The sequence below is a fragment of the Gorilla gorilla genome, chromosome 5 (assembly GCF_029281585.2).
Source record: "Gorilla gorilla gorilla isolate KB3781 chromosome 5, NHGRI_mGorGor1-v2.1_pri, whole genome shotgun sequence".
NCBI lineage: Eukaryota > Metazoa > Chordata > Mammalia > Primates > Hominidae > Gorilla > Gorilla gorilla.
The window spans coordinates 192,368,908-192,391,494 of NC_073229.2; the positions used below are offsets into that span (position 1 = coordinate 192,368,908).

The 22,587-nt window shown below is 58.0% G+C and overlaps 1 protein-coding gene across 1 annotated transcript in view; it reads right to left on the reverse strand.

Moving 5' to 3' along the window:
• Window positions 1-22,587, reverse strand: part of FRMD1 (FERM domain containing 1) — a 44,109-nt gene that overhangs the window by 20,218 nt on the left and 1,304 nt on the right. The window contains exon 2 of the mRNA XM_019028703.4: window positions 1,411-1,553. Coding sequence (XP_018884248.1) covers window positions 1,411-1,542 — 132 coding nt within the window. The 5' untranslated portion in view covers window positions 1,543-1,553. The remainder of the gene's footprint in view (window positions 1-1,410; window positions 1,554-22,587) is intronic.

A 22,587-nucleotide genomic window follows, 5' to 3' on the forward strand; every position in this document is an offset into this window, starting at 1 on the left:
TGTGCACACCTGACAGAGGGTTCCTTTCCTACTGCAGACACAGATGTATGCACACCCCAATAGAGGGTTCCTCTCCTACTGCAGACACAGATGTGTGCACACCTCAATAGGGGGTTTCTGTCCAACTGCAGACACAGATGTGCACACACTCCGATGGGGGGGTTCTTGTCTAACTGCAGACATAGACGACTGCACACCCCAATGAGGGGTTCCTGTCCAACTGCAGACACAGATGTGCACACACCCTGTGGGGGGGTTCCTGTCTAACTGCAGACATAGATGACTGCACAACCCAGTGAGGGGTTCCTGTCCAACTGCAGACGCAGATGTGCGCACACCCCGATAGGAAGTGGCTCTGTGGTTGCCAACTTGCAGGGGCCACAGGAGTTGCAGAGGCACTTCAGGGAGCTCCATCAAAAGCAGATGAGCACGATTCACCTGTTCAGAACAGGCGGTTCACTATGTTCTGGCTGCATGATCCTTCAGTTAAAATCTTACCGTGAAGTTCAGTGCAAGAAACCTAAAAGTTCCAGCTCTTATGGGGTAGCGGGCCAAAGCCCCAGCATCTTCCCCGCAACGGGTCCTCTTATGACACCTCCCCCAGCCCGAGGCACTGCTGGGGACCCCAGGAAACTACAGGACATCCCCCACTAGCTCAACTCCAGCTTCTCGTTGCTGGGTGGGGACACAGAGTCTTGGGGAAGATTTTGCCACAAACATAGATGTGGGCGTTTACGTAAACACAGAACTCTATCCCAAAGCAGACAAGAGACTCCCAGATTCCCAGGGGACTTGAACCAGGATATTACTAGCAAGTCATACTCCATTCCAGGTAGCATTGATACATTAGCTATGCAGAAAGTCATCGTTCTTCAACAAACCACTCTCATTTTAATTGCCACATTTTCATTATCCACATTAATCATTAAAATGAAAGTACCATCTCAACTCCTGTTGCCACAAACTCAACTAAAACAGGTAGACAAAATGGGGGAAAGGGAAAAGAAAAGGAAATAGAGAAGCATAGAGATGGTGACGTCTGAACACAAGACAGGAGCTGCTCCTTGGAAACCGGCTTCCTGGCGCTCTTCCCTCAGCGCTCCCTCCCTGGAAGGATGTGCTGAACCATAAACTTATTTCTCACAGCAACGTCTATCAGGGATGTTTCCTTCACAGGCCCAGTGAAAGGGCTGGCCCTTGACACCTCACAGACACCTGGCCTAAGCAGAGTGAGGCGGTCCAGGGACTTCCCATACACAGGCTGTGTCCTGAGGCTCTGCTCACCCCATACCCCTGCTCACCCCATACCCCTGCTCACCCCCACGGCCCTGCTCACCCCCATGGCCACCCAGAGCCCTGCTCACCCCCACAGCTCTGTTTACCCCCACAGCCACCCAGGGCCCTGCTCACCCCCACGGCCAGCCGCAGTTGCTCCCGGCTGGGCAGCAGCACGAGGACATCCCTGTGTTCCGAGGCCATCGCGTCCATTCCCAGGGTCGGCTCCTGCTGAGTGCATGCAGGCCTCTCAGGACTGGGTTCCATCCATCGCGCCCCTGAAGGAGGGAACGTGTCAGGGTTTGTCTGGGCGGGGTCTATGCCCCTCCCTCTCGGGGGCACCTCCATGCTGTCGTTACTCGGCCCTCCCCCGCCATGGGTCGCAGGTGGGTGCTCAGCACCTCCCAGATCACAGCTGTGCCTTCCGGGACCCGCCCTTGCCGAGCTTCTCACTGGGAAGGGAACTGAGAGGGAAGCCTGGGCTGGGAATCCAGCGTGGCCAAGCCAGGACAAGGGTCAGAGCTGCAAATAGCTGGGTGTGTGGAGGGCGCCTGGAATGCAAATAAACAACCTCAGGCTGGGCACCCGCCATGCAGCACTCCCATGCAGGGTAGCTCAGCAGCCAGCCTCGGTGTGGGCCCCGTGAGAACCAGGCTGGGGGAGACAGGACCCAACTCCCCCACCTGACAACCCCTAGCTCCTCAGGGTGTCTGCTCCTTCTTCTATAATGTGGAGAGAGCCATGCAAACCCCATGGGCACAGATGCCAGAGCCAGGGCTGCTGGGGATGTTGGAGCAGCAACAGGGGAGGACGAGGAGGGCGGGAGGAAGGCAGCCTGCGCGGGCACCCTGCCCCACACACCTCCTGTGGCATCTGTTATCGACCTCAGGAAGCAGCACAGCTGCCGTTCCTGGACAGGTTCTGCCAGGAGGGACGCTGGCTCCCTTTAGGGGCTGGAAATTGAGGACACTTCCTTCCTTGCCCAGGGCCAGCAAATCCCTTCCTGCCTGCAGCAGCTGGAAGGCCAGGAAGGGGGTCCTGGCTCGCGTGGACAGCAGCCGGGTGCATCAGCATGAGGGGTGGGGACATCTCCCGCAGGGCCTGGAGCCCCTGAGGCCGCTCAGCAGAGATGAGCAACGCCTTCGAGCTCTTTGGCATGGCATTAGGTGGGGAAGGGACCCCAGGATCCTGCCTGGCCCTGGGACCACCCAGACCTTTGGGCGCTGCAGGTCAGGAGAGGCAGTTCCCACGGGCCTGGGCTGCGGAATTCCGTCCTCAGCCGTGTGCTCCATCGGTTTCCTGCCATGGAGTCTGGGATGCTCTGGGACCTTCCTCTAGTAAGGGGTCTGGACCTCCGGAAGGGCCGTTGTTCATCTTAGGAAATTCGCACTCCAGCCACCTTAAGGCCTGGCCCGGTGGGTTTAGGAAATTCGCACTCCAGCTGCCCTAAAGCCCAGCCCGGTGGGTTTAGAAGATTTAGGAGGCTCAGGCCTCACCTTCCCCGGACCCTGGACTGACACTGGCTCCCCTCCCTCCCTCCGCTCAGATCCAGGCCCTTCCCAGACCCTCAAGGCCACACATGTGCACCCAAGACAGCGGTGGTGGTCTCTTTTCTCTCCACAGCAAACGTAGAGCTGTTCACTATGGAAGATGTGGGGATCCCTTTAGCTGAGAGCACAACAAGGTTTAAAAATGGCAAAAAAAAAAAAAAAAAAACAGCCCCAGAGAGCAGAGGCTGGATTCTCATGGCCCTGTGCCACTGGCGCCTGAGCAGCTCGTCCCCGTGCCGGGTGCCCTCAGCCGCTGCCTGGAGTCACAGTGCCGGCGTATCAGGAAGCGCAGCAGCAGCTGCACCTCTCAGGATGCCTGGGCGCAGGACAGTGGCAGAGGGCAGGCAGGGGCCAGGGTGGGGGGGTGGCAGAACACCACCGGCACACACAGCACGGAGGGGACAACAGGCACCAGGACCCCTCGGTGGGGAGAGCTGGGGACACGGTGGGGAGTTGTGCTGGGCGCACTAATGATCAAAGCGATGGTTCCCCACGTGTGTGCAGGTGCTGGTGTGTGTGGGCGCTGGTGTGTGCAGGTGACTGTGGGCCAATGAGCTCCAAACATCATTAGTGAGAAGAAAAGGAAAAGGAATGGAAACTCCACATTTGTATTGATAAACACAATAAACGGATTCTCGTCAAAGCAGGACGTCCCTGGCCCCAGCTCCTTCCTTCCCACCCAGAGTCTCAGGGCCACACCGTTGAGGTTCAGTCCTCCAGTGAAGGCCGCCTTCCATCCGAGTGCCAGGGAGAGCTGGGCTTGGGAAGCCCCTGTTGTATTCCTGGGAGAGCGTGGCTTTTTCCTGAAAACGTGCTGAGGCTCCAAGGCAAGGGTGGTTGCCATGAGTACCTCCCGCCAGGGCACTGAGGGGACACCAGAACCTCTGTCCTCAGCTCATCAAGAAGACAACTTTGCACCCTGAGAAGGCAGAGGCGTGACCAGGCCCCAACACTGACCCCACCTCTGAATGTCTTGTCTTCTCGACTGGCCTGTTTGTGATGGAAGAGGCTGTCCTGCCACGTTCATGATGTCAGGGCCAGGCAGTGGACAGGCAGAGGCCAGGCAGAGGCCACGAGGAAGATGAGGCCACCGCCCGGGTCTCCTCATAGCTGAGCCCTGGAGTCCTCCTTGGCCCAACTCTCCCTTCTTCTGGACAGCTGGTTTCCATCCTCTATCATGAGATAGATAGAGGCCTGCTGAGAACATTCTAGAACTCAAGCTTCGGAGCTCTAAGTCCACAAAGCACAGGTTTTAGAAAACAATGTGGGAATGCTGTTCCGTGGTGAAAAGGAAGGCAGAACTGACACAGGCACGGGTCTAAAAAATCCCACTGCGAGGGAGAAGCTGGATGCAAAAGGCCTGGCTCCATTCTGAGACATCCAGCAAAGGCAGCATCTTCGGGGCCAGGGAGCTGGCAGCAGGGACTGCAGAGGGGCGAGGTTTCCTCTGGGGGCGGTCGGATGGCAGTGATGGCTGCACAGTTCCTAAATGCTCCGAAGTTTATGAAACATTTCGCTTTAGAGGAATATATTTTACAGTATGCAAACTATACCTCAATAAAGCTGTTAAAATACACAAGTTATAAAACAGTCACGCAAAAAGCCTTCAAGATACGGCAGGAAGTGCACCCGTGCGCCATAGCTCAACCCATTCCACCATGTGGGCGTGAGTGTGGGACACGTGGGTGCTGTGTGAGGGTGTGCCTGTGTGGATGTGAGTAGGCACATGCTTGCACACGTATGTTCACATGCAGCCTTCATGTCCGGGAATGCTAGGGCTGCCCGCCCCTCCTCCACGTCCTCCTCTGCACAATCAGCAACACTGACTGATCCCTTTCTGCACGTCACAGAACCAGGCGAGGCCCTTTACTGACTTGGCTGCGATGGCCGCAACACCCAGTCTGTGGATGAGGAGTCTGGGCTCAGAGGCCAAGCTGCTCAGTGAGTGGCCAGCCGGGGTCTTGCTCCATGCTCAGCCTCCACCCCCACCATCGAGCCTGTACTCTGCTCTCTCCCTTCGGCCACCCGACCCCGCCTGGCTGAAATCCAAAAAGAAACCCGGTGTCTGCTGGAAGGAGCCCAGGGGTGCCCGCTGGGTCCCCGGGAGGTCCCTGCTGTCCGTCAGCACTGCGAGGGCTTCTCGCCGTGCTCAGTAACACACTTCCTCTCCTCGCATGTTTTCCCAGAAAAGAATGTTGGCCAGATGCAGCACATTTTACTCCTTTGGTAAGTAGGGAAACTGAGGCACACAGCAGCTAAGTGACTTGTTCAGGGCCCCAGGCTCCAGGATTCCTGAGACCCACCGCAAAGCTCCTCCCCGAATCTACTGACCCCCTCTTCGGAAATCATCTCAGAAAAGAGAGTTCATTCTTATGAACAAACCACGAAAGCCTCGTCTTCTGGGATGACTGAGGCTGGTATCTGGGAGATGCATCATCTGACTTTTGCTGCTCTGCCCAAGCGGATAGTGCAGGGCCTGGGTTGGGGTGTGCAACAGGGTACAGGGCCTGGGGCAAGGTGGGCAGGGTACTCCCCACCCCAGTTCTTCCCCAGGCACTGCAGGGTCCAGGTAGGGTGGCTGGCGAGTGTCCCAGGCAGCCACAGGAGCTGAGGAATCCAAGCCTGGCCCAGGGCAGATGCTCTGAGGAGCTCCTCACCCATGGAGAGTTTACATGTGGAGCGCCAGAGGTGCTTGCCAGAGAGGAAGGAAAAGGGCAGCTGGAGACAGCCCTGCGGAAGCTGCGGGGCGGTATTTATTCACCACCTGCTCAGACCTCGTAAGGTGCACGAACACCCTCAGCCCAGTAAACAGGGTGGGAGGGTGCAGGGCCCAAGCCCGTCACCCGTCTCTGTGGTGCCAGCTTCTTGGTCTTCCAAACTGACCTTTGGCTGTTGAGAAAGGTCAGTGATGCACTGCAGGGTGTCTCTGCTGTCTCAGACAGGATGGGCGCTGGAAAGGCCGTGACCTGCCTGCCTTATTTATCTGAGCAGCAGGAAGGGTAACGCATTCCTGCAGGTGAGGCAGCGGTGCCAGCGGGAACCGCCCCGACCGAACTTCAAAAAGTGATTCAGAGAAAGGAGCCGCTGTGAACTAAGTGCCATGAAACCAGAACAATCTCCCATCGACTTGAATGAGAGGTTAAATCAACAAATTAACCCCAACGGGAAAGATGACGGAGAAGTCTGCCTGTTAGGACACTCCATGGGAGGAGGGCGTGAAGGGCAGCTGTGCACTCCCCATCAGGTGGCTGGGCACACAGCAGACTCGAAAGGCCCCTCTGCCCCTTGGGAGACAGGGTGGCCAGTCCCAGGGAATGGGGCTGGCAGGGCTGGGGCCCCAGCCTTCAGGTGTGGACAGCCTCCCTGGCAAACACACATCTATCTGGGATCTGGAAAGTGTGACTTTCTTCCTGTCCCTGGCGGGGGAAGACAGCAGAGCCAGGAGGGCAGGAAGATGGCTTACTGATGGCTTCTTTCCTCCTCTTTTTGGTGAGATGGGGAGGAGATCTCTCCCTTTCCAGCCTTTAATGTAAATCAATTTACTTGTTACAAAGTCTCATCTTATTTAAGGCTTCCTAAATGAGGGTCTCCCACACCTGGCCCCTCTACTGAAGCCTCACTGCAGGCCTGGGGACGGAGGGTACCCCGAGTCCTGTGGGTCCAAACTGAGGAAGAATGGCCTGCAGCTTCTAGCAACCCCCACGGCCCCCCAGGTGCAAGTTGTGAGGTGTCTTCTTGGGAGAAGACTAGAGACGGCAGGTGGGGTGAAGGAGAACCCTGTTTTCAGGGGTCTGCCTCTTCCCATTGGAAACAGCTCACCCCTGGGAGCTCCCCAGCTTCTAGGGATTAGATGGAAGCCTGGGGCATCATGAAGGCACGAAACCCACGCTTTAGTTAGAAAGGAAAAAGGATTAGGAGCCACCAGGGCAGGTGGGGAAGGTAAGTTATTTCTTAGCGCTGCGCGTGTCGGATTATGATGGACAGTGTATTTGTGTGTCTTGAGTTAAACACGTTAACTGCTGAATTAAAAAAGCCATAGACAGCCAACAATTACAGAATGCCCCTGACATGCTGCTCCTGCCACCTGTTAGAGGAGGACAAAACCCACAAAGAAGGGGGCTGGACGGCAGGGTTTTGGGGTGCCCCTGGACCAAGAAGAAAACCCCAGAGATGCAGTCCCGTGGGGGAGGTGCATCGAGCTTGGTCCCCAGACTACCTCTTCCCGTGGGCCCTCCCTGTGCTGCTCCCAAACAAAGGCAGGCGTGCAGGACCCGGCTCCCTCCGTGAGAGTGCCCGCAGCCCCACTGGCTCAAACTCACCTGCCCTTTGGAATGACAAGAGTGCGGAATTTTGTAGGGAAAAAGCCCTCTTGTCCCTTCTGTGTTATCCTCCCAAGACCAAGACTGACTCTGAGACCAGGACATAGCAGGCGTCCCATGGTCGAGAGGTCCCACCTCCCACCTCATTCCTCCCCATCACAGGGAGAGAGCAGGGCCTGCCCCAAATGAGGGTGGCAACCAAATGGCCAGAGCAGGGGGCTGGCAGCAGAAAAGGTTGAGGGGCTGCAGCAGCGGAGTGGGCTGCTGGGGGAGGGCAGGACCCACTGCAGGCCCCGTGGACATGGGTGTCACTCCCTCCCGTGTTCCTGGTCTGTGCCAAGCAGGCACATTCCCACAAAGGGCTGGCAGGTCCCTCCACCACCACTGAGCTCCACAGTCCCCAGCTTCCGGTTATAAGGAATATTTGGGGCAGTCGGTTGGCCCCGAATAGAGTCCCTGAGCCAGGCAGTCATTAACTGCAGACCAGGATGCAGGGGTGACCTGGATCCTAGAGAGCTAGAAAGGCCCCAACCTGAGGGCCTGTGGGGAGCCGGGCCATTCTCACTTGACGCACAGTGTGGAAGCTGCAGGAACTGACTCCACCAGGCCTTCCAGAAAGCGGCAGCCGCCTGGCTCAGGATGGCCAACACTCCAGCCTCCCTCCACATGGCCACAGTGAGGCCGCCTGGAGGGAGGGAGACCTTGTGGCGGGGACATCGGAGGAGCCCTCTCAAAGGCTTGGGACAGCTGTGGGGGGGCCTCTGGGCACTCCAGCCCCTGGGAATTTGCCCCTCTTGCCATTTCTACGAATGGCCACCCACAGCCACACGCCCCACCATGGCTCCCCAGGACGGGCCACTGGGCTCCAGGGGGTGTGCGGAGGAGGCCGGTCACTTTCAATGAAGCCACAACCTCTGTGAGAACAAAGGGACCAAGGAGGCCTGGACGGAAGGGCGTGGCCACCAGCATGGCCACCGTGAGAACTGCAGGGGGATCCGCAACTGCCTCCCAGGTGTCCCTGCTCCAAAGCCTTCCATGGCTCCCTATCGCCCAGCCACAGCATCCAAAGCCTTCCATGGCTCCCTATCACCCAGCCATAGCATCCAAAGCCTTCCATGGCTCCCTATCGCCCAGCCACAGCATCCAAAGCCCGTGTGGTCCCTCGGCACACCGCAGAGCCGCAGGACTAGGGCAGAACTTCTGGAATGTTGTGCTGGGTGCTAATGGTGAATCACTTCAAAATTCAAAGTTTGGCAAAAAAGTGCAAAGAGTAGAACATAGAATTCACACACATTAAACAGAGTGGCCCCATACCTCCCTGTCATGAGGGCTCCGTGGGATGCTGCCTGCCTTCCAGCCCTGGAGCCACCCCATCCCCAGCAGGGACGCCAGCCATGTCCCCAGCGTGGACACCTATACCCCAGCATGGATACCACCAATGTTCCAGCATGGACGCCCACATCCCCAGCGTGGACACTGCCCATGTTCCAGCGTGAACACCCACATCTTCAGTGTGGACACCCACGTGCCCAGTGTGGACACTGCCCATGTTCCAGCATGACGCCCACATCTTCAGTGTGGACACCTACACCCCTAGCATGGATGCCCATGTCCCAACATGGACGCTGCCCATGTTCCAGCATGGACACCCACATTTTCAGTGTGGACACCCACATCCACAGCGTGGACACCCACATCCACAGCGTGGACACTGCCCATGTTCCAGCATGGACACCCACATCTTCAGTGTGGACACCCACATGCCCAGTGTGGACACTGCCCATGTTCCAGCATGGACACCCACATCTTCAGTGTGGACACCCATGTGCCCAGTGTGGATGCCGCCCATGTTCCCACTGTGGACATGGGCCACTGGCTGTGCCTGATCATGCATCCCTTGGGCCCTCGTCTGTCACCCCCCTCGGCATCCCCATACTGCTGTCCTTGTGGAACAAGCTGGGCTTCTCCCTGTCTCCCCACACTGGATGGCACGATGTTCCATGGAAACTGTGGGGGCTGGGGTGAAGCCCATGTGACCCCGTTCTGCCCTGGCTTGTGCCCTTGGGCACCTGTTAGCCAGGACCTTTGCTCTTTGCCCGGAGTGAGCCACCTTCCTCCTCGAGGCCTGATGGAGTGACCCAGCCGCCTCAGAGAGCAGTCCCCGATTCTGTGGTCACCTCAGCCCTGCGCTCACCAGCCACTCACCTCTCCCCGCTCACACTCCCTTGGGCCTGGTTTTCAACCACTGATTTCAGTCTTGTTTCACTTTTTTTTTTCTTCATGTGGTGTCTTGCTCTGTTGCCCAGGCTGGAGTGCAGTGGTGTGGGTTGGGCTCACTGTAACCCCTGCCTCCTGGCTCAAGCGATTCTCCCATCCCAGACCCCTGAGCAGCTGGGACCACAGGCGGGAGCCACCATGCCGCTAATGTTTTGTATTTTTTGGTAGACACAGGGGTTCTCCATGTTGCCCAGACCGGTCTCTACCTCCTGACCTCAAATGATCTGCCAACCTCGCCTCCCACAGTGCTGGGATTACAGGCATGAGCCACTGTGCCCAAACTTACTTCACCTTTTTATGTGAGAAATTTTGCAGACAGTGCAAATGATTCCTCCTACAGAGTGGGGTACATGTTGGTCAGCAGAGCCTCCCACTCCGATAACAATGTCAGTCAACCCAGGTGCACAGAGAGGTTAAAGGGCCCTGTCAGCCGCACATCGTGAGACGGCTCTGTGGGGAGAACGCAGGCTGCTGTCCAGGTGAGGGTGCAGTGGCCCTCCTCCCACCACTCAGAGCTCTGACCTGCGTGGACTGGCGTGTGCAATGCGTGCGCTGGCATGTGAGATGCACGGGCTGGCGTGTGGAGCATGTGAGATGCGAGGACATCCCACTCCCAGGCTCTCAGGCTACTCTCTGGGGAGATTGGGCTCCTGGGTCACGTCCCTTAAAGAGGGGCTGAAGCAGGACCCATTCCTAGGTCCATCCCCTTCTACTGCTGTTCCCAGGGTCCCCAAGGATGCTGACCTCACCACCTGTCTGGGCACGGAGACCCCCGGACCCTCACACTTCCACCCCTCTCATGGTGCTTCCAACTGTGGCCCCAGATCACAGATTGAGAACCTCAGGACCTGGGAGGGGCGGCATGAGCCAGCAGGTCAGACACAGAATGTCAGTGAGGGCGGGGCTCTGTGTGTGCTCCCAGCAGGGCCTCTCAGCCCCTGGGACCCTGCGCCGAAAAGGCTCTCTCCCTCTGGTTCTGAGTCTCCCCCGCAGGCCCTCACCCCACAACAAGCTGGGGGTTAGGGCGCTTTTCGTTCCCATCTTAGAGATAAGAAAGCCGGGGCTGAGAGAAGCTGGCAGGGGACGTCAGGGCCCATGCTGCCTCTGGGATGCTCCGGCTGGGGTCTCAGGGTGGGGACCATGTGAGCCCGAAGACTGCAGCTACCACCCTCCCGCCGTCACCTGCCCCTGCTGGGAGGCAGAGGCCCCTGGGTGCTCGGGTTCAGTACCTGCTCTCCAGAGTCATTGGATTTTATTCTTGGAAAGAAACTAGGGGCGGGGGAGTGGCTGGGAGGCAAGGCGAGCACAAAGGCCTCTCAGCTGCTACTGCTGCCTCAGCTCTGGACTTTTCCCCTCCACCCAGAGGGCAGATGCTTGGAATTCTCCCTGCTGCCTCCCCCGGCATTTGATCTTCTCGGGCATAAACACTCGCCTTGTGGGACCTCAGCTGCTGCCGCTGTTAACTCAGCACTTAAAAGCGCTCTAACCTCCCGGAAGGAAGACAGGAGCTGTGAACCCATCAGGACCAGAGGGCGAGAGGCTCAGGCGGGGTCAGCTGCAGCCAGGCAGGTGGGAGGGCTGTGTAGACAGAACCCCCAGGCTACCCTGTCACTCCTGTCCCAGGCAGGAGGGCTTTGTAGACAGAACCCCCAGGCTACCCTCTTACTTCTGTCCCCTGCACACAGCACCAGCTAGCACAAGCCTTCCACTGCAAGGCAAATGTTAACTCTCATAAACACGTGCGCTACTAACCAGGTGTCCGTGTGACCCACGGGCCTGCCTGTCAACCTCCCCATCCAGGTGTCCATGTGACCCACAGGCCTGCCTGTCAACCTCCCCACCCAGGTGTCCGTGTGACCCACGGGCCTGCCTGCCAACCTCCCCACTCCTTGTGTCCGTGTGACCCACGGGCCTGCCTGCCAACCTCCCCACTCCTTGTGTCCGTGTGACCCACCGGCCTGCCTGTCAACCTCCCCACTCCTTGGGCCTGCTCTCAGACACTGATCACACGTGCCCTGCTGAGAGCCCAAGTCCTCCCCGCCAGTTTGGCTCCTGGGGAATGGGAGCTGTGGCTTAGGGGAAGGGGACAATTTGGGAAATAAAATAACTTCATCCCAGGGCTGGCCCCACACCAGGGCCATACACAGGGGCCAGCAGCCTGCCTGGGGGGCTGCACTGGGTGGTGAGGGTGGGCCCTGACACCAGGCACAGGTTCAAACCCGATCAGCCTCCGCCAGTGGGTCCCTGGGGGTCCCTGGATTTCTGTTGCCTTTGCTCCCTCAGCTGTATAGGGAGATCCTTCTGCTGCCAGTGGGTGAAGGGACCCAGGGTGTGTCACAGCCCCTGGGGCACAGTCACTGTCAGCCTCACTGTGGTTTTTAGAGAACGTTTTTGTGGAGCAACACCAGCTCCTCCTCGAAGGCCCGTGGCCCTGGAGGGACTCTCAGGAGGCTGTGGCCGCTTCCTCCTTCGTTCAGGGACCAGCCTTGAGAAGGCGGCTGGGGTCTGGTCGGCTGTCCTCTCCCATGGGGAGCAGACCTCCAGGACACAGGTGGAGGAGGACCGAGGCAGGAATGGCCGCCTCCAGGCAGCTGTGTTTATCACGTACACTGTTTACCGTCACTGTGCACAGATAATCGACCATCAGCAGCTTCACTGCTGCTTCTGAATTCTCTATGAGGGTGCACCCCTTCCAGCAGCACTGGGGCAGGCCCCGTCTGTCCTCAGGTCCCTGGGAAGTTCCTGAGGGCCGCCCAGCGGGGAGCGGAAAATCGAAGGCGGACGGGCACAGCAACTCTGTTTTACACAGAGACGCTGCTCAGGTTTCACTAGAAAATGGAACGCTGCTCCTAAAATAAGCGGGAAGCCGGGGCAGGTGAGGGAAAGCACGTGAGCCCCGCAGTGAGAACAGATGCTCCCATGGAGGGGCACGAATTCCGCCGGCGCTGGTGGTGCCCTGTCATCCGTTTATTTAAGGGACGTGCTGCCCTCGTCGCCGGCAGGAAAAGCAGCTGCTCAGCACTCGCAGCCCATCCTCCACCTGCTCAGGCTGTAGGACGCGGGACTCAGTCTCTCAGTCTCAGCTTGGCTCCCCACCCCATGTCCAGACAGTGAGCCAATCCCGGCGGCGTTACCCCCAGAACCCACCCAGCCTCCGTCTGACCCCGTTCCCACCTCCATGTCCGCCACTGGGACCCACCCCTGGTTGGCTCGTCTCCCTCCTGAATGGTGGCAACGGGCTCTAGAGTCTCCTCTGCCATTCTTGTCCCTCTGCCCCCCACGCTCTCAGCCCCGTGATCATGCTAAACAGAGATCACAGCAGAGAACTCCTGCTCAAAGCCCACAGACGGCTCCCATCTCCCTCCCGAGCAGCTAGAGGCCTGAGAACCACCACAGCCTCAAGTCCCTTGTGGGCTGGACTTGTTCGCTCTCTGGCCTCACCGTCTGCTCCCACTAAGGGGTCCCTGGGCTGTAGCCACCCCAGCCCCTTGCCTCCCTGCCCCTGGGCCTTTGCACATGCTGTCTGAGGGGCTCTTTCCCAGCGTGGCTGCCCAGCCCATCTTCTCCCTGTTCTCACTGCCGGCTCTGATGCTGCATTCATGGGGAGGCCTGTCGCAAGCCTGCATGTTCATGGCTGCATACGGCGTTTAGAGTAATTTGACCCGTGCCTGTTTGCCTGTTTGTTGTCTGTTTCTCCCTGGAAGGAAAGTTCTGCAAGGTCTTACTTGGCTGCTGTTTTGTTCCCTTCCGTCTCCCCACTGCTGAGAGCAGTTCTTGGCCATGGTGCGTGCTTATCAATGTGTGCTGCGCTGAAGTTTGGAGGAAACAGATGACACCCAGGGCACACGTCCACCATGTGCGGTGCTTCCACGTGATTCTCAGCCGCCTTCTTGGGGGCTACTCTGTCCATTTTACTGATCTGCCAATCAGGGCTCATGAAGCCAGCTCCAAAATCCAGGTCTCCTGGTTTCCATTCGAGGCTTGCCCACCGATCCAGGCCATTTGCTGGAGACCTCGGGTTGGCAGGAAGCCCTCACTGGCTACCCGAGCGGACTCCCGGCTCCGCTCCCTGCCCTGGGCTCCATGGGGAGAAGGTGCCTGTAAACTATGGGGGGTTATGAATGTGAACCGCGAAAATGATCATGAATGTGAACTGCAAACTTTTCAGAGCTTAGTGCAAAAAGACAAAAGATAGCCCACACCTTCTTCCTGGTTCCACACAACTTCCTGGTAACTAAAATGGTTACTGCCAGCCGATAATAAAAGGTCGAGGAGCCACAGGGCTGGAGACCCCGCAGTGTGCACCTTCCCGACACAGGGCCAGGCTGCAGGTGGAGATGCCCCTTCTCTGAATCCTCTTCCACGGACTCTGCTCTCTGTGCCCCAAAACTGCTCCAGCTGGTTTTTCTGCCTGGAATGTCCTTTCCACCTGTGTCCCTGCCCAGAGCCATCTCTGTCCCCCCAGGCCCCCAGCAGAGTCCTCCTCAGGTCCTCGCCCCTCCTCTTGTCTCAGGGTCAGGCTCCTGGGGACTCCGTGGCCTCGGTCAGGTGTCAGCAGGATGGCTCAGGTTGGATCTCCACTGTGCGTCCTCACCCTACAGAGCAGTGTCTCTGGAGCCGGTGGGCGGATCTTGATGCAGAAACTCTGGGAGAGGCCAGCAACTGCATTTGGCGGGGCCCCAGCATCTGTGTATCTAGCAAGTGCTGGTGCTGCCGGCCCAGGGACCCTGAGAACACGGCCCCCGAGTGACACATGGGCCCAGTAGAGGCCCATGGGCTGGAACCGAATCATAGCTCCTCAGACAGACAGGCTGGGATGCTACTCCGTGGAAGCGAAACGCAGTCACCCAGAAACAAAACGGCCTCTGTTCTGCGCCCCCAGGTCCCAGACTAACAGACTCACTGCCACGGGCCCAGCCATGCCTTCATTCCACTCACTCCGGATCAGGTGTGTCGCTAGGAAGAAATGGTCAAGAGTGGCCAGCGACCAGTAGCCCCACGTTCAGGTGTCCAGCACAGGCCAGTCGGCCTCCCTGTGAGGTCCTTGAATGAGCCAGGCTCTGTCCGGCCTCCACAGCGCTGCACTTCCTGGCCCTCTGCTGGGCTGCTGCTGGCTCATCTGTTGGCTCAAATATCATCTCTGTGGACAGAGTGCTGCCAACCACTCAGCCAGGGGCCTCGCCAAGGATGCACCCATGTGCCACCGTGCCCCGTCTGCTCCGAGGTTGATGGGACCAGGATGGTCTTCCTTATTCGTCTATCATGTGTCCTGCTCAGTGTCACAGCAGCTCCTCCACCCCACAGTCCTTGTGCATCTCCAGGACTTTGCAAAATGTTCTCGATAAAGACTCATTAAACAAATGCACACTGGGCTACTCTGGACTGAAGGTCTGTGTCCCCCAAATTCACCACGTGGAAATTCTCACCCGAGGGGGATGGTGTTAGGAGGCGGGGCCTTTGGGAGGTGATGCAGTCATGGGGGTGGGGCCTCAGGAATGGGATTAGTGCCTTTTATCAGAGAGACCCAGAGAGACCCTCCACCCCTTCATCATGTGAGGACACTGCAAGAAGGTGCCGTCTGCAAGGAAGCGGCCCTCACCACACACCAAATTGCCCGGTGCCTTGATCTCAGGCTTCAAGCCTCCAGACTGTCAGGACTGAGTGTCTGTTGTTTAAGCTCCTGGTCTGTGGGATTTTGCTACAGCATCCTGAAAGGACTAAGACACTGTCCCAATCCAGTCACCACCAGGGTGACCTCTGCGGCAGCCACCCTGTGAGCAGGCCTGGCCAAGGACGAGAGGACAGAGGCAGCCTTGACCCTGGACATGCACACAACGTCGGTGTGTCAGTCAGTTCTCACACTGCTCATAAAGACATGCCCGGGAATGGGTACTTTATAAAGGAAAGAGGTTTAGAGGACTCACGGTTCCACATGGCTGGGGAAGCCTCACAATCACGGTGAAAGGTGAAGGAGGAGCAAAGAGATGTCTTCCATGGCGGCAGGCAAGAGGGCGTGTGCAGGGCAACTCCCCTTTATAAAACCATCAGATCTTGTGAGGCTTATTCACTATCATGAGAATAGCACGGGAAAACCCGCCCCCGCGATTCAGTGACCTCCCACCGGGTCCCTCCCACCACACATGGGGATGATTACAGTTCAAGGTAATAACCTTGGGTGGGGACACAGCTCAGCCATATCAGTTTTCATATCACTGAAAACAGGTCCTGGGATCCAGAGCTCTCAGAACTCAAGGTCATGGTCATCATTCATCAAACATCCACAGCCTGGCCTGTCAGCAAGCACCACCAATGGCTGTGAGCTGACCGGCCCCACCTCACACTCGGCCATGCCAGCCCTATGGAAATGTCGCCCCAGACCTGACAAGCAGCCTGCAGTGTAGACATTTGCTGAACTTTCACAGGAGACTCAGGCTTCCTGGACCGAGCCCGGGGCTCCCACTTGCCGGGCAGCATCCTAGGAATTTAAATCAAGGCAAACTCAATCTTTGTAAGGAATCTCTAATGAGGTTCTCAGATTTTTGCGTAGGCAGACCATGGGGATTAGAGGCCAGAAAGCCTCTGGAACTATTCGGAGACTGTCCACTGAGCACATGTCCAGAGCAGGATAAACATGACCTTTATGATTAGACCCTCTGAGCAGCTGAGGGACAGCGGCTCCTCAGAAGTGATCAGCACCTTCTGCCTCTTCCTTAGGAAGCAAGGTGGGTTCTGGCACAGGTGGACTCCAGCAGGGAGCAGCTTCTTTTGTTCGAGGTGAAATGAGATCTAGGTTTCTTTTGTTTCTTTGCTCTGTGGTTGGTTTGGAGTGGTGATTCTGAACAGCAGCCCTCAGGGCTTGGTGTTCAGTGTGGGATGCTTGTAAGGGACCCTCGCCCTCGGCTGACCCTTGTGCTTCTCCAGACTCTCCCTAGCAGATGACCCGGGAGCCACCCCTCTCTAGGTTGGCCGGCTCGGGAAACCCTCCCTGCTCAGCAAGGCCTGGCCCACTCTGTTCTGTCCACCTGCCCCTCTTCCCAGGCAAGCTGTGTGTTTTTAAAAATAGATTTTATATTTTAGAATAGTTTTAGGTTCATAGCAAGATTGAGAGGAAGGTGCAGAGAGCTCCCATGTGCTCCCTGCCCCCACCCACACACGGTCTCCCCCACCCACGCACGGCCTCCCCCCACCCACACATGGCCTCCCCCCTACCCACACACGGTCTCCCCCCACCCACACACGGTCTCCCCCCACCCACACACGGTCTCCCCCCACCCACACATGGCCTCCCCCCTACCCACACACGGTCTCCCCCCACCCACACACGGTCTCCCCCCACCCACACAAGGTCTCCCCCACTTAGTGGTGTATGGGTTACAATCAATGAGCCTGTGCTGACTCTCCACCGTCACCCAGAGTCCATGGTGACACCAGGGCTTACTCTCGGTGCCAGCCATTCGGAGTGGTTCCACTGTCCCCAACTCTCAGCCAAAGCAGAACAGCTGGGGAACTGGGTGAAGGTGCTTACACCTTTTCCAGATGTGTTCACACACACAGTCACATCGAGCAAAGGGTTTACATTACCCCCATTTCACAGTTGGAGTAAACCGAGGCCCAAGAGGAATAAAAAAATTGCCCAAGACGGGCGCCTGTAATCCCAGCTACTCTGGAGGCTGAGGCAGGAGAATCGCTTGAACCCAGGAGAAGGAGGTTGCAGTGAGCTGAGACAGTCATTGCACTCCAGCCTGGGCAGCAAGAGTAAAACTCTGTCTCAAAAAACAAAACAGAACAAAACAAAAATTGCCCAAGAAACAATTACAGAAACGAGAACCAAAGTACCTGGCCAGGTGCTGCTTCTACCGGCCCCTCCCTCGCGCAACCCCTTCTGTAACTCACCAGGGACTGGAGCCCCAGGGCAGGTCCAGTGTCCCCAGGGGCCAGAGCAAGCTCTGGGCCCAAGGACGCCCTGGTGCCTGCACAACGGGTGCAAGGGGTCAGAGGCGTCCTGGACCCTCAGCAGAGAGTGGAGTTACCCCTGTGTGTTTAGAGGGACTTGACAAAGCTCACCTAACAGAAGGGAGAGTGACTGTTTTTTCTGTACTTCACATCATGGATTGAAAAATCAGGGGTCAAACTGTAGAAGGGGCACCGAGTGACCACAGCAATGTGGTGCCTGAGCCGCCAGGGACAGAGTACGGAGCCCACCTGGCAGGATGTTGGGGACAGCACTTGCCTGTCCCAGGTTCTGTGGCAGTTTCCGATGCCCAAAAGAGGCATCTTCCCCCGACGGGCACAACAGACCATAGTGCTCCCTCCCTCCTAGGCAGCAGGAGCACGGAGCTGACCTGTTAGCTGCTCACACAGGTCAGTGAGATGCAAGCCTGACCTGGGCCTTCCTGTCCTCCTGGACAAAGCAAGTCGCCTCTCAGCCTCTACACCCACCACAGGGCGAATGCAGCCACCCAGCCCCTGCCAGACCCCTTGCAGCCCCCAGCTTTGGACCGGGGTCCTCTGACTGTCCTTCTGTCCGTGTGCTCAGCCAGAACCCCAGAGGGGCCTTTGTCACAGTCCTGAACTGCTCCCTACCAGGCCTCCCGGGACCTGGCACCTGTCGCTGGGGAGCAGGCCCAGGGCCCAGGGTTCAGACACAAATGCTCAGTGACATTGACGGAGTAATGGGCCTTGTGCCTGGTCTCCCTCCACAAACCCGGGAAGGTGCCCTATACATTTCCAGAGTCTTGAAGGAAACCATTGGCCCAAATTGTGTTATTCATGGAAAGGCACCAAAACAATTTAAAATATGTGAACCTCCAATCTGCGCTACCTGGTTGATTTAAAACCCCACACGCCGCCATCCATTTAATTTTGCTACATTTAAGGACAACACAGCTGTTCGGGGTTGGGGGCCGGTGGGGGCCGGTGCCTTCCCTTTATCTGAAGTCCACAGGCCTGGTCCACTTTCCAGGCACAGATGTGGTTTCTCCAGGCCCTTGAAGTTTGCGGAGAACTGTGCATCTGGCAGCACACGGAACACCGTGAGGACGGCCCAGCCCCAAGAGCTCCCATCTCCAGCACCAGCACTGAGAGGCAGGCACCCTCTTTCCACAGGAGCCCAAATGGAAGAGTTCTAAGACACAGTAACTTCAACATGTGCACCTGGATGAAGGAGAAGCCATCAGCTTGGAGCAGGCAACGCTGGTAATTCTAGGCCTGAGACAAGGACAGTGGAAGAGGAGGACCCCTGGCTGGTTTCAGGTGAGGAAAGGCCAGCTCCTCACTCCCACCTCCCACTCGGGAAGCCTGGGCCGCCTACACCTCTTAGCAGGACCGGTTGATCAGATGAACGAGCCAGTCCCCTGGCAAGAGCTTGGGCGCGCAGCAGCCACTGGGCAGACAGACAAGGGCCCAGGCTGACCCTGACAGGGGGTCCGGGACAGTGTGCTGCCCACATTCAGATGCCTGGGTCATCGGGTCATCGCTGGGCACCCTGCAGATGGGAGCAGACGTGACTCTAGGGGATGTACAGGCCACACAGGGCTGGCCCACCAGGAACTGGGGTGGGTACCCTGAGCCCGGCTCCCGGGAAGGGGAGAGGTGGTGGCTCTTGCCTTCAGGGCTCCTCGGCCTTATCAGGAATGCCGGCCAGATGCTCCGAAGCCTCCTGTTAGGATATGTTTCCCTTCCTAGGTGGCATCAGAACAGTGGGCCAGCGGCTCTGGCCATGGAGGCTGGTCGAGGGATGGAGGGGGCGCGGCTTTTGAGTGTGTGCTGCCGGGCAGAGGCTAGGACCTAGCCCATCTCTGACTCGTTCACTCACAAAACAAAATTGTGCAACGACTCTGGGACACAGAAGTCTCCAGGCCTAGGGGCACAAAGGCAGCAAGAGGAAGATTCATCCTGTGAGTTCAGCGCCAGTGACAATCGCCTTGGCACCTATGCGGGGGATGGGGAAGCTCCCTGGAGAGTAGGGGGGTGGGGGGTAAGACCCCGGAAGAGGCTCCATTTCCATGTATTTTGCATCTCCTATGTGGAGCAGAGCTGGGACAGGTGCTTTACTGTCACCTCTTCCTAATTCCTGCTGTAACCCGCAAGGTTCTTGCACACTGCCCAGCGTCCCAACACCTCTGTGAGCCGAGACCGGAGCCCAGCTCAGCCTGCTGAGCCCAGAGCACCTGGCCACACTCCACCAGCTGCTCCGTGTGTTCGATCACCACCATTACAACACAGGTCACACTGCGACTGGGACACCATGCCCCAGTGTGTCCATAGTAGGAAGTGCGAGGCCGCCAGGCCACCTTCCCTGCACAACACCATGCACGGTGCTGGCTTGGGATGTGACATTTTGGCAGCCAGTGCTGACCAGCGCACACCTCCATGATGCACCAATGGATGGCCGTGGGTCATTGGTGGGGCACACAGCCCTGCACCAGGCAACCCCAGCTCCGCTGATAGGACAGGTGGGGCAAGGTGGGCTCCTGAGGCTTGGTTGGGGGCACCCAGTGGAGAGCATGGGGGAGGTGCCTGCGCCTCTGCCCTCTTCAGAACATGGAGCCCAACAGGGGCAAGACCGCCCTCCCTTGCAGCAAAGCCCTCCCTGGCCAGTTCCACTGTCCACCCTGGGTCTCTGCTGTCCCTGGCTCTCCTGCTGGGCTGCAGACACAGCAGCCTCTCCCTCTTTTGACTGTGCCCTCCCTCCCATCTGCTGCCCCAGGGGTCTTGAACACATCATGAGAGGCAGTGGCCTATTTGGAAGTCTCCGACTGGGCCCAGGCCCCTCCCGCTGTCCACCCCCAGTCCGTCTGCCACCGTGTGCTGTGCTCACCGTCCTGGGCCCAGGACACCCCAGCAGGCAGCCACCACTCCATAAACACAGATGGACTCTGACTAATTGTTCCACTTAGGAAATTTGGACTTGACAATGGGTTTATCAGGGAATCAAATGCATTTCTGCACCTAGAATATGTTTGGCTTAGGAGGGGTTTATCATCAGGCCCCATTGTCATTTGAATGTCTGACCTTGAAAGGCAAATGGTTCCACATGGCTCCCAGAGCACCTGGCGCTGTGCTGTGTCACTCATGCCCGCGATAATCTGCTGCAGGCTGCCTGCCCACCGGGCAGCAGGTGGCAGGAGACGCAAGCAGAGATGGCGCGCTCCTGCTCACTGCCCGCCCTGGCTCTATAAATATTTGTTCAAAGAAAGAAGTGACCTTCCAGCCTCAGTGATGCCTTCCAAGTGGCACTCCCCCCACCGAGCCTAGGCCTGCTCTCCCTCCCACACTCCCCCCACCAAGCCTAGGCCTGCTCTTCCTCCCCGGGTGGGGTTGGGATGGAAGAGAGACAGGGTCTGGGTGAGCCACCGGCTCTAGTCATTGCTAGGAGGAGCAGGAATGCCTGCCTGGGGCAGGGGCTGCACCCTGTAGGCCACGTGGAATGAAGGAGCCCACCCGGCCGGCCCTCAGCCTTGTGGGCCCTCAGCTTCTGGCACCCTGGATGATAAGTGTGGGGCTGGCAACATCTCTCCCGTGGATAATGACCCCCCACCAGCCCTGGTGACCGGGGCCCAGGCAGATCCTGTGCTGAACTCATGGGTGTTCCCAGCCCAGGCGACACCGAAAGGACTCCTGATGTTTGATGGGACCCCCGGCACCATTCCACCTGGGGCCATGGCCATTGTCACCTGGTGCTCCTCCAAATGTTCCCGGAGGGACCCTAGGAGAGGTGAGGTCTCACTGACCCCGCCAGCAGCAACAGCAAGAGCCCCCACTGCCCCTGGCCTGGTGCCTCGCCCACATGCTCAAGGGGACGGGAGAGCAGCCCAGGCAGGGTGACCGTGGCTGCAGTGATGGCTGCACTGGGACAGGCACCACCTGAGATTGTCCCGGGCAAGACAGGCCTGGGGTCCTCCTATAAGGAGGGGAGACCTGAGCCTGTTCAAAATACAGCCGTTTTCAAAACTGATGGTAAAATTCCCGTCAAATCCAAAGCCCTGGTCTGCATCTCAGTGAAGATTCTTCGGACAAAGCTCAAGGCAGTGACTCTGGGTGGGGAAGTTTGTGTCCTTGGGAAGCCACTGTACTTTTAGAATACTGAGCCTTCCAAACAGACACCTTGTACATGTCAAGAAAATGACCATATTGCTTCTAAAACAACAAATAAAATTGTGAAACATCAGACAAAATCTGCGTTGTAAACAACCTTGCCCTGCCACCTCTCCCAACACCGACTTTCAAAGCTTAGAAGCCCCGAGTGACAGCGTGGATAAGCAGACCAGCTCTAGCGCCTCCTTAGCTATGCGAGGCAGTCGCTGTACTTGCAGGACGTGGGTGAACCCCTGCAAGGCCGAAGCCCCTCCCTTAGCAGGGGCCGAACAGAGCTCCTCGCAGGGAAAGCAGTGATCTGTGAGGCTGAGTCTGGGAATCCCCCTCTCCAGAAGAAATGAGATGCAGCCGCTCTCCAGGTGCTTAGGAGGAGCTGTGGGGTCTCAGCGGAGGAACTTCACCAAAGACAGTCAATGCAGAGCCGATATGTCCTGGCTAAACTGGATCTCCGTGGCAGGCGGCCCCGCCCGGCCTGGCGTTCGGGGAGACATTTCCTGCTGCATCCTGCAGAGAACACCCTGCGGTCCTTAGGTTCCTGACTTCCTTAGTCTTCTCGGGGCCTAAGGTTTCCTGAGTTCAAGTTCAAGTTCATATCTGAAGGGGTCCGACAGGCTCCAGGCCAGAATCCTGGAGAATTGGCACCCCAATGACCATGTCTCTGGAAACTTCTCCATGGGTCTGGACCCCCTGCTCACCTCCGGGGTATGTCTTCCCAACTGTGGAGCTCATACAAGCCCGCCAGGCCATTCTAGCCATGCCCAGAGACTGGAAGGGGCCCTGTAATGCACCCTGAGTCTCAAGAGGCCACCCCATTGTGTGACCAAGCCCGGGGTGCCTGGTGACCTCTTGTGCTGCAATCCTGGGCACCAGAGAAACCTTCTAAAGCCCACGGGGGATAAAGGAGACATAAATGATGCTGAGTGGGGGACGACTAACAGAGCCCCCTGTGCCCCCGGCCAACCAGGCTGCACTCCCCGCCCCACCTGGAGTGCCTGGTGCTGGGGACGGCTCCTCCCCAGCTCCTGTTCTGTCTGCCTCTTTCTGCAGAAAGACAGACTGCACCTGCCCTG